This window comes from Mus caroli, chromosome 13 (genome assembly GCF_900094665.2).
Source record: "Mus caroli chromosome 13, CAROLI_EIJ_v1.1, whole genome shotgun sequence".
Lineage (NCBI taxonomy): Eukaryota > Metazoa > Chordata > Mammalia > Rodentia > Muridae > Mus > Mus caroli.
The window spans coordinates 20,672,946-20,684,310 of NC_034582.1; the positions used below are offsets into that span (position 1 = coordinate 20,672,946).

The 11,365-nt window shown below is 46.6% G+C and overlaps 1 protein-coding gene across 1 annotated transcript in view; it reads left to right on the forward strand.

Annotated features, from left to right (window-relative positions):
- Kiaa0319 (KIAA0319 ortholog) overlaps positions 1-11,365 on the forward strand; it is a 63,904-nt gene that overhangs the window by 30,421 nt on the left and 22,118 nt on the right. The window contains exons 11-16 of the mRNA XM_021180546.2: positions 2,805-2,928; positions 4,805-4,937; positions 6,227-6,375; positions 7,487-7,638; positions 9,226-9,364; positions 10,417-10,576. Coding sequence (XP_021036205.1) covers positions 2,805-2,928; positions 4,805-4,937; positions 6,227-6,375; positions 7,487-7,638; positions 9,226-9,364; positions 10,417-10,576 — 857 coding nt within the window. The remainder of the gene's footprint in view (positions 1-2,804; positions 2,929-4,804; positions 4,938-6,226; positions 6,376-7,486; positions 7,639-9,225; positions 9,365-10,416; positions 10,577-11,365) is intronic.

Consider the following 11,365-nt stretch of genomic DNA (forward strand, 5'->3'; position numbering starts at 1 on the left):
CTCACTTTGTAAACCAGGCTGGCCTCGAACTCAGAAATCCGCCTGCCTCTGCCTCCCGAGTGCTGGGATTAAAGGCGTGCGCCACCACGCCCGGCTAAATTGCTTCTTATAGTTAAAAAAAAATCCAAATGAAATTTGATGAAGTAAAAATGTACTTTTAGCTGGGCCTAGTGTTGAAGACATGTCATCCCAGTTACTTGAGAGGTTGAGACAGGAGAATTGTAAGTTCAGAGTCAGCCCGCGTAAGTGAAAGCCTGACTCAAAAACAAACAAACAAACAAACAAAGCAAAACAACAACCAAAAAATCTGGGCAGTTGTGGTGAATGCCTTTATTTCCAGCAGAGGCAGGGGCAGGCAAATCTCTGTGGTTCATGGTTAGCCTGGCTTACAAAATGAGTTTCAGAATTGCCAGGGAAACGCCATCTCAAAAAAACCAAAACCAAACAAACATACAAATAACAAAATATACCTTGAATAACAATTTCCATAAAACCCCTTATTGAAGATAATGATTTTGGTAACTTTATCTCATAAACCTTAGAACATTTCCTGTGTTTTTGGATGTGTTTATGGATGTATGGATTGCAATGTCTGTCATAGACTTTATATTGTTGTATGATTTTTTTTCATAGTAAATCTTTTTGAGGGGGTGTTTTTGAGACAACCTGTGTAGCCCAGATTGTCCTGGAACTCACTCTGTAAACCATATTGACTTCAAACAGCTCAAGAGAGCCATCTGCCTCTGCTTCCTGAGTGCTGGGATTAAAGGCATGAGCTGTAACACCTCCACCATAGCACATCATTGAAAAATTAATTTGATTTTTCTTACAGTATTAAAAATAATTTTTTGAGACATGTCTCACTATGTAAATCAGAGATCCCTCTTTCTCGGCCTCTTGGGTACTAGGATTAAAAGCATGCCCTGCCACTACCACCTGCCTGGCTGGCTTGCTTGCTTTGTATGTATGTATGTATGTATGTATGTATGTATGTATGCATGAAAATAGGGTCTCATGTAGCCCAGGCTCACTTTGAACTTGTTATGTAGGCAGATGTGACCTGGAACTCCCATCTTCCTCCCTCCACCTTCCCAGGACTGGAATGACAGCATATACTAGCAGGCCTGGCTGTCATTTTCCCTTTAGTATCAATGAATCACCCTCATTCTTTCAAACTAGCATCATTATGTTAGGCATTCCCTTACAGGTAAGCATCTTAAGTTGTTCTCATGGCTGGCCATTGCGAACTGCATTTGGTGAGCATGCACATGCCACCTGCTGTGATCTCTGAGCAACAGACCCCAAGAAGTGGGCCTACTTGAAGGATGGACTCCTGTAACACCATAGCAGATGGGGCTGTGTTTACTGCTCTAGAGGCAGTGGGACCTGGGAGAATGGAGCTGATAAACGAGAGGGACTACAGTCTCACACAATAACCAACTTTATTCAGAGCATCAGACAATTTATATGATCAGGGTTAATGCGTCACATGAGTAAAGTGTATAACCACAAAGGCAGGCCAGCACATGGCAAAAATGGGTTTTCTCCAGAGGTGTATAAACAAATGATAGCCAGCTGTAATGAGTCATCTGAAGTAAACGCACTCCTATCTGATACACCTGAGAACCAAAACATAATCCAAGAACAATTCTGTGTTTTCTTGAAGAATGGAAGTCACAAGACTCATGTCTTGGTTTCTTGGCGTTTTCTCACAAGCACTCAGAAGTCTCCTCACATGACTCCATTCTAGGACCCTGTTTTGACACTGCTGTATTGTCTTTGGAGGTTTTAATTTACATTCCTTCAGTGATATAAGGATACACAACAGACTCAAAATTACATTTTCCTTAGGTTCATATTGTTTTAGTTTTCTTCTTCCCTCCTACTCTCCCTCTCCCCCAGCCCTTTTGAGATCGGGTCTCACAACGTAGGATCAGGCTGGCCTGAAAGTCAAAGAGATCAGCCTATCCCTGCCTCCCAAGTGCTGGGTTCAAAGGCGTGTGCCCCACACTCTGCTCCCTCCATTCTGCTTTTAATTCTTGCATGCACTGAACCCAGCACCTCACATATACTAGGCAAGCACTCTATCACTGAGCAATATCCCTATTCCTTTTTATCTCTTTATTGTTGAGCTAGGGTCTTCCTAAGTTACACAGATTGGCTTGAACTTGCTCTGTATCCCCAGCAGGCCTTGAATTTGCCACCCTCTTGCTTCAGCATCCCAGGATCCTTTGTTTACTTTCTGTTGCTGTGTTAAGGACCATGACTAAAGGTGATGTGGGGGAGAGGAAGTTTTACTTCCCCTCATAGGTTCTGATCCATTACTAAGGGAAGTCAGGGCAGGAACTCAAGACAGGAACCTGGAGGCAGGAACAGAAGCAGAGGCCACAGAGGAACACTGCTTACTGCTTGCTCGTTATGGCTTGCTCAGCCTGTTTTCTCATACAACATAGAACCACCTACCTAAGGGGTGACACCACCCACAGTGGGCTGGGTTCTGTCATTAAACTCTGTCATTAATCAGGATAATGCTCCCATGGACTTGCCTACAGGCTGATCTGATAGAGACATTTTCTCAACTGCAGTGTCCTCTTCCCAGCTGAACTTAGCGTGAGTCAAGTTGGAAAAAAAAAATCTAACTAGGACACCAAGTAGCTGGCATGTTAGGCCTTGGCCATTGCATCCAGCTGGTTTTCAAGCAGGGATTTTGCATTAAGTAAAACCACTGGCATCCATCATGGTACACTGTTTCCTTGTACGTCTTTAATGATAGTCATTTTGTGGTCATTTCTGCTGTTGTGTAGGGAGCGCAGACCCCATACCTTCACTTGTCTGAGCTGCAGGAAGGAGAGTACACGTTTCAGCTGCTGGTGACGGATTCCTCGGGACAGCAATCCACCGCTTTGGTTGCTGTGACTGTCCAGGCTGGTAGGTGAGATGCAAAGGAGATCTGACCCCAGGGATGAGAGCAGAGCTAATTAACTGGACTCCTGGCCTTCAGATGTGTCTAACCTGGTGGTAGTACCTTGAGGTTCCTGAGCTGGCAGGAAGTCAGGGATGTGAGAGCTGGTGTGCCACAGGACCGACTTTCTTTTGATGTTCTGCATCTCGTCATGTGTTTCTAGACCATGATACAGAAGATAAAATGAGAGTCCTCACCAATACTACATGTGTCTGATTTGTTGTATGGGAACTCCTATGCCCATCAACCCCCCCTTGGGAGAGTTCCAGAGCATCTTAAGGAGATTGGCTGACTGTGTGGCCTGACACTCAGATGCAGTCAGACACGGGCTGGGGGGTGGGGAACATCAATCCAGGTTCCACTCACTTATTAGTTCTTTCAAAACCCCAGAGTTCTGCTACCCTACTCTTTAGGAGATGCACAGGTAGGCAGCCACACCTTGCTTACAATGGTCTTGGCTTCAAACCTTCCCTATAACAGGATTGCTGTTTCCACAACCATCGCCCAGTATGCTGATGATGGGCACAGTCTCAAATGAAAGACAATAATTTGTTTTCTTCATTAACTGATTCATCTAAGATGTTAGAGGTTCTCTGAGCCAGACCCCAGGGATGTGGCATTAAAGATGGCCCTGGTCTCTACCCATCCAGAAGATAAAATGTGTAGTGACATGATATTCAGGTGCTTTTCTCAGAAAGGGTGCCCACTTAAAGAGCACCCACAGAGCGCTTGGGTCCACAGATAGCCTTTCCTAGAGTCCCAGTGGCCACACTCATGGCAGATGATCAGGAGGAGAAGGGTGGGAAGTGGAGGGCAAGAAGAAAGGTGTTCAGAAAGAGGGGACAGCTGGAGAGTGATGACTCAGCAGTTAAGAGTACTGACTGCTCTTCTAGAGGTCCTGAGTTCAATTCTCAGCAACCACATGGTGGCTCACAACCATCTGTGATAGGATCTGATGCCCTCTTCTGTTGTGTCTGAAGACAGCTACAGTGTACTCATATACATAAAATAAAAATTTAAAAAATCTTTGAAAAGAAAGAAAGGAAGGGAGGAAGGAAGGAAGGGAGTTAGGGAGGGAGAGAGAGAGAGAGAGAGAAAGAAAGAGGGGATCAGATTCCCAGAAGCCACAGGAAGAAACGGGGCTGGGTACATTGAAGAGCTGGAAACAAAACAAAACAGTGTGGCTGGAGGAAAAGCTAGAACTAGGCCTGTGGGGGCCAGGATTGGAATGCAGCTGCTCACAGAGGGAAGGGGCTCTCATTAAGGGCTTTGTAGATGCTTGCCCTCCTGAATTCAGGAAGCCACTACACACACTGAGAAGGGCAGTGAGGGAAAGACAGGAGATGCCAGTGCTAATGGCTGTGGCTGTGTGATGTGGCTTTTTTTTTTTTTAAAGCAGAAATAGTAGCTATTTATAAAACTAATACTACAAGTGATATTTTATTTCTTTTCCTTTCTTCCAACATTCAGCTGAAATATTTTCCTTCTTTAAAACACTTATTTATTTTTATGTGCATGGGTGTTTGGCTTGGATGAATGTCTGTGAGGTCCAGAAGGAGGCATAGGAATGGGAGTCACAGATGGTTGTGGGCTGCCATGTGGGTACAGGGAATTGAACCCAGGTCCTCTGGAAGACCTACTCTTACCCACTGAGTTGTCTCGCCACCCTCAAACTGAAATATTTTCAACATTTGCTATTTAGCAGGTGCTGTGCTAGACAGTGGGGCTATGGAGGCAAAAGTCTATGCACACTGACTACGGTTCCCTCTTTTTCTCTCCTCTTTTTCTTTCTTTCCTCCTCCCCCTTCTCTTCTTTCCTCTCTTGAACGTCTGCAACTCTAGAGAACAACCAGGCTCCGGTGGCCGTGGCAGGCCCCGACAAGGAGCTGGTTTTCCCGGTGCAGAGTGCTACACTGGACGGGAGCCGGAGCAGTGACGATCACGGCATTGTCTGCTATCACTGGGAGCACATCAGGTAGTGTGTCTGCCCAGCTCTGAGGCTGTGACAGCGATGACCGACAGCACCCCTTCCCTGGAGGATTGCACTAAACAGCAGCTTGAGTTTGTTGAGTCAAGATTTAAGCAGAGTAACTGGGCCTTATTGATAAAAATATATATCATAGGCATGGTGGTCCGTGCTCAGCGTCCTTGCGCTTGGGCGGGAAACTTGACGCAGGAAACTCTTGAGTTCAAGGCTAGCCTAAGCTACATAATGAGACCCCCCTCCCCACCCCTCAACTCAAACAAACACGCAAACAAAAGAGGCTAGTGTGGTGGGGAAGAGGGACATGGGTTGGCAGTGGAGAGAAGTGGAGCTCAGAAGAGGTGCACGGGGCTGGCTTGGTGTGAGGTGAACTTGCTGGTAAAAGTGAAAGCTGCGTGCAGTCTGTTTACACCCAACCAGCATGTAAGAGATGGACAGAGTTCAGGGTGAAATTCATATTATAACATTTCCTGAGCTTTTACCATCCGGGCCTCAATACTACATGGCTTCTGAAGAGGCAACTGGATCATTCTTATTTTTGGTTTATGTTAAGACAGAATTATGTAGACCAGGCTGGCCCTCTGCTCACAGCGATCCACCTGCCTCTGGCTATGCTCTACCTCCCATGTGCCACCACAGTGGGCTGGATCATCCCCATTTTAAAGTTGAAAAACTCAAGCTTGAAGAAACCAGTGAGGTAACCAACGAGTAGTTAAGGTTACCTAGACAGGAGGAGGCTTTGTCGAAACACAAACCTGCATCTGTCTAACAGCCAAGTCTAGGGATTTCCTGACGAGGCAGAATGGCAGATTATCTGGCTCTTGCCTTCCACTTCAGTGCATGCCCTGAAGCAAGATGAGAATGTAACTGACTTTCATTCATAGAAGAAATGGGAGGTTGGGTATGGTGGTGCACACCTGTAATCCCAGCCCTTAGGAGGCTGAAACAGAAAGCTCATCACTGGTTCTAGGCTAGCCTGGGCTACAATGGTGAGACCCTATCTAAAAAACAACAAGAAGAAAACAAAACGAAACAAACAGTTTCTAAGGTTTTATTTTCTAAAGAGAGACCTTTCCAGTGGCATCTCAATTAAAAAAGAAAAAAGAATGAAAAAAAACCTTTCCCCAGAACCCAGCAGATTTTGTTTGTTTAGCTTTGACCCTCATGCCAAGCTTACAACTCCGTAGCAGACCAGATGGTCACCACAGGCAGAAGCAGAGGCATTTGCTAGAGCACAGATATCATGCTCCACTTTTTGTCTATACATCCCAATTTTGCAGAGGCCCCAGTGCAGTGGAGATGGAGAATGTGGACAAAGCCATAGCCACTGTCACCGGCCTTCAGGTGGGTATCTACCACTTCCGGTTAACCGTGAGAGACCAGCAGGGTCTGAGCAGCACGTCCACCCTCACTGTGGCTGTGAAGAAGGGTGAGTGGACATGGTGATAGCCTGCTGAGCCTGCTGTGCCATCCGGCCTCCCAGGTCCCCAGCTAGTTAATGATTACCCAGCAATCTTGGCGTTAATGTTGGTGTCCTCACCTGACTGAGCTCAGATGGGCCAACCCTTGTCCCTGACATGACTTTGGTTAAGTCCTGTCTGGCTTGAGGGAGTGTGTAGAGGAGGAAGCCATGAGCCAAGATTCTCTGCAGGAAAGTAGTGTTGCCTTTTGTCTGCCCAGCAGTTCGCTCTGCTGTGACCCTGGCCACAGAAGATGCAGTTCTGTGCAATGCTCTGCTTTCTCAGAAGGCCAAGAGCAAAAGTGTGCTCAAGTTGTGTACTTTATTTTTTTTTATAGTTGAAGATTAAAAACTTTTTAATGTGTTTTTATTTATTGTGCATGTATATGTGTGGGAGGAGAGTGTGCTTGTCACGTGTGTGTGTGTGTGTGTGTGTGTGTGTGTGTGAGAGAGAGAGAGAGAGAGAGAGAGAGAGAGAGAGAGAGAGAGAGAGAGAGAGAGAGAGAGAGAGAGAGAGAGAGAGAGGAAAGAGAGAGAGGAAAGAGAGAGAAGGGAGGAGGTCAGAGGACAACTTTCAGGAATCAATTCTCTCTGATTACCATGTGAGTCCATTAGCTTTGGTGACAAGCACCTTCATCCACTAAGCCATTTAGTTGGCACACATACATCTCCTCCACCCCTTTTTAAAAGATAAGTTTTGAACTTTGGATCCTCTCGCCTGATGGGATTACAAGCATGCAGTGTCACCCTTAGTTTTATCTGGTGATGGGGGCTGGGCTGAGGGCTTCGAGTACTCAAGGCAAGCACTCCGTCACTGTCAGTCCCTAGCCCTTGATAGTAGCTTTTATTGTAGTTTCAGTAAAATTCCTTGCTTTTGTCTGTCTTCCCATTTGCACTAAGAACTGCTCAATGTCTATTTCTATATCTTGTCTTACAGGTGTGTGGGGTAGAAAACAATGCTTTGGGTTATCTAAAACAACCTTGGCTGCAGGATGGACCAGTTGTGCGGGTTTTAGGACATGCCATCACTAGTGTTTTAAATCAATTTCTTTGCTCTTGTTTTTGCTTGTGTCTGACTTAGAAAATAACAGCCCTCCCAGAGCCCAGGCTGGTGGCAGACATGTTCTTATACTTCCCAATAATTCCATTACTTTGGATGGTTCAAGGTCTACTGATGACGGAGGAATTGTGTCCTATCTGTGGATCCGGGATGGCCAGAGTCCAGCTGCTGGAGTGAGTACTTGAAGGGCAGTGCCCTCAGCTCTGTACACTGCATCCAGGTTAGTCAGTGCTGTCTGCTGGGACAAAGATCATGGCAGCGGGGGTGGGGCTTAAACTACAGAAAATTATTTTCTCAATATTCTGAAGTCTGGAAAACCAAGACCAGGGTGCCAGCCAGTTTACTGGGATCTCATTCTGGATCCTGGATGGCTACTTACTTACTGCATTTTTCTGTGGCAGGGGCGAGAAAGGAGGGAAGAGACGGGAGACTGTTCTCATGTCTCCTTTATAAGGACACCAGTCCAGTGGGTCGGGCCCTGCTCCTGTAATCTCATTTAACTTTAATTACCTCCTTCTAAGCTCTAACTTTAGGTCACATTGCAGAGTAGAGCTTGAACATTCTGTCTCACTGTTTCATCTCCCAGATAAGATGCATAGGCCCTTGAGTTTGACTATGCGGAGGGATGGAGGCACCGGACTGCTGTTAGGGTTAAGCAAAGCTGAATACGATTTTCTGATCTGACTTTGGGTAGGATAGCAGACCATGCAGGTGTGCCCCACTCATGTCCCAGAATAGCTGTGAATGCAGCCCAACAACACATTTGTAGACGATGCCATGATGTCGCAATGTCAAAAGGTTGATACTACGAGGGACATGGAAGCCCAGCTTGCCAGTGGGGCCCCTCTACTCTTCAGCTTCCCATTTTAGTTTTCTTCCTCCGTGTATCGGGTGTGTCAGATGCATGGGGATTCCTGTTCCCACTTCGCAGGGGCAGAGAGTAAAATACAGAGGTGCAAGTGACTTAGCCAAGGCTGAAGAGCTCAGCCTTACACCAAACAAACCCAGACTTTTAGCCTTTGGAAGCCGTTGGATCACACTGCCTCTTAGGTTGTAAATTTCTGTTCATCTCCCTTTCTTTCCATTGCTAAGGGCTTGAGATCTACAGAAGCACTCTTGTAGATATACCAAAGGCATGAATACAGGGAAGGGACTGAAACTGCCTTGTACAGTCTAAAGTACTCCTAGACTGAGTTCCATTTGGCTAGGTGGCAGGTTAGCTTCTGAATGAAATAGTAGTGTGTCTCACTTCACATTCCTGACTTTGTGTTGCCATCCATTCTGGTCAGCAAGTGCAGACAAAAATGTTCAAAAGATTTGTGTCTCACTCTCTGGAGCTCTGGGGCTGCAGGGTGAATGTGTAGTCTACCAAGGCTCTGGGATCCCTTGAGATAATGAGTATGCTATGCTATGAGAGGACCTGAGGTGAGAACATTTTAAAACCATATTAGACAATATGTCTCTGAAACTCCATGCTTTGCCCTGGAGATTTCAGCCTAAGCTCACCCATCTCCCTCCGTTGACTAATCATTTGATAATTCCTGGAAAGTTCAGTTTACTGCATCTTTTCTGGGTCCTTGCACACAAGGAGGAGCTGAAGATTCAAAAACCTCAGCCCTGCTCCCTCCTCCCTCCCTCCTTCCCCAGCCATAGAAGTCACACCCACCAGAAAGCAAAGGACTCAGTGCTTCAAGCTCTACAGAGGCTCAGAAACTGGGTACCAGACTGACAACTGCTCTCTGGATCCCTTCACTCCCCAGGATGTCATTGGAGGCTCTGACCACAGGGCGGCTCTGCAGCTCACCAATCTGGTGGAAGGCGTCTACACTTTTCACTTGCTAGTCACTGACAGTCAGGGGGCCTCGGACTCAGACACGGCCACTGTGGAGGTGCTGCCAGGTGTGTACTGAGTTGATGTCACCGGGACGGGAGCCATCTGTGCCTGGCTCTTGGCCAATCCCACTCTACTTTCTTCCTTTTAGTTAAAAAACAATGTGTTTGTGTGTGTGTGTGTGTGTGTGTGTGTGTGTGTGTGTGTCTGTTTCATACACATGAATGTAGTGTCCTTGGAGGCCAGAAGAGGGCATGAGATCCTCTAGAACTGGAGTTAGAGTTACAGGCAGTTATGAGCTACTGAATGCAGTTGCTGGGAACTGAACCCAGTCCTCTGGAAGAGCAGAACGGGCTGCTAACCACAGAGCCACCTCTCTAGCCAACTTTAGGATTTTTCTGTACTTTCCTTTATACCCCCAAGCAGATCCCAACTTGTACCTCATCGATAAGAATTCTATCTGGCAGGAGGCTTTTGCTTTCCTGATTTAGCATGAAGTGAACACGGTCACTGACTGAGGGAGCACAGCCTCAATGAGGTGGGCATAGGGATTCAGAGTGTAAACTGGCCTGAGGGTAATGTTCTCAGTCACTGGAGAAGTGTGTGAGGGGCCAAGGTTCTAAAGGACCAAAAGGCACAGTTGCTTACCTTGACATAACCAAGTAGAATAAAATTGGAAAACAAAACAAAACCCCTGAGTGGCTTCTGTAGGGTTCCCCCTTCCTTATCTTTTTTTCTTTTTTATTTTTTTCACCTTCAGGCCCAAATTGGCTTTGAACTCATTTTGCAGCAAGGATGACTTTCAGCTTCTAATCCTCTTACCCCCTCAGCCCCAGGTGCTGCTCTTGCAGGAGTGTGTTAGCACACTCTCCTCTTAGCTATTAAAGTGATCTGAGTCCTAAAAGCTAAATCTACACGGCCCACAAGAGTTCTTTTAAACTTCTATTGGTTTACTTTGACCTTACTTTTGCTGTGCTGGGCATGGAGCCTAGGTACTGTGGGTGCTGGCCCAGCATCCTTTCCTGAGCCACATGCCCAGGCTGGCTTTGAACCCTTCCACAGACCCAGAGTTTGTTAAGCCTGTGATCTCCCATGAAAATCCTGTGTCCTCTCCCCTCAGACCCCAAGAAGGATGGCTTGGTGGAGTTGATCCTGCAGGTTGGTGTTGAGCAGCTGACAGAGCAGCAGAAGGAGACTCTAGTGAGACAGCTGGCTGTGCTCCTGAACGTGCTAGACTCAGACGTGAAGGTGTTGAAGATCCAGGCTCACACGGATGTCAGGTATGGGGCTGCAGGTGTCAGGTACAATACCTGCCCAGCATATGGTGGTACTCAGGTGTCACATATGAGTACTTAGCCAGCACTGGGCATCCCTCACGTGTCAAGTTTGCTGCAGGCCTCCTCTGTTCTCTCCCAGGCCTTCCTTCTTGCTATCTTGTTCATGTTTTATCACATTTGTACTCCTCTGTAGTTTTCATCAGCCAAACAGTTGTCTGGACTATACTTACAGGACACTAGCTGTCTTAAACACTCCATGGATGCCTTGAGATAACTATACAGGCATAACATTGGATTTCTCTGGCTTCTGCAGGCATAGCCTTAGCCAGGGTTGCTGGAAACAGTTTATACTAGACATTGGGCTATTTCAAGCTGTGGTTCTTTGAATATTATCCCATAAATCCATGTGTTTGCATGCTCAATCCATAGGGAGCAGCACTATCAGGAGGTGTGGCCTTGTTAGAGTAGGTGTGGCTTTGTTAGAGGAAGTACGTCACTGTTGGGGTGGGCTTTGAGGTCTCATATGCTCAAGCCAGGTCCAGTGTGGCATTGTCTCTTCCTGCTGCCTGTAGATCCAGACATAAGACTCCCAGCTCCTTCTCCAGCATCATGTCTTCCTGAATGCTGGCATGTTTCCGGTCATGACAATAATGTATTAAGCCAGCCCCAATTATGTTTTTCTTTATAAGAGTTCATGGTTGAGTTAGGGAAGCAGAAACCGGCCTGAGTAGGGCCACAGGCCTCATCCGGCCGGAACAGCACCGGTGTAGCTAGAGCGCAGGGTCGGCTGAC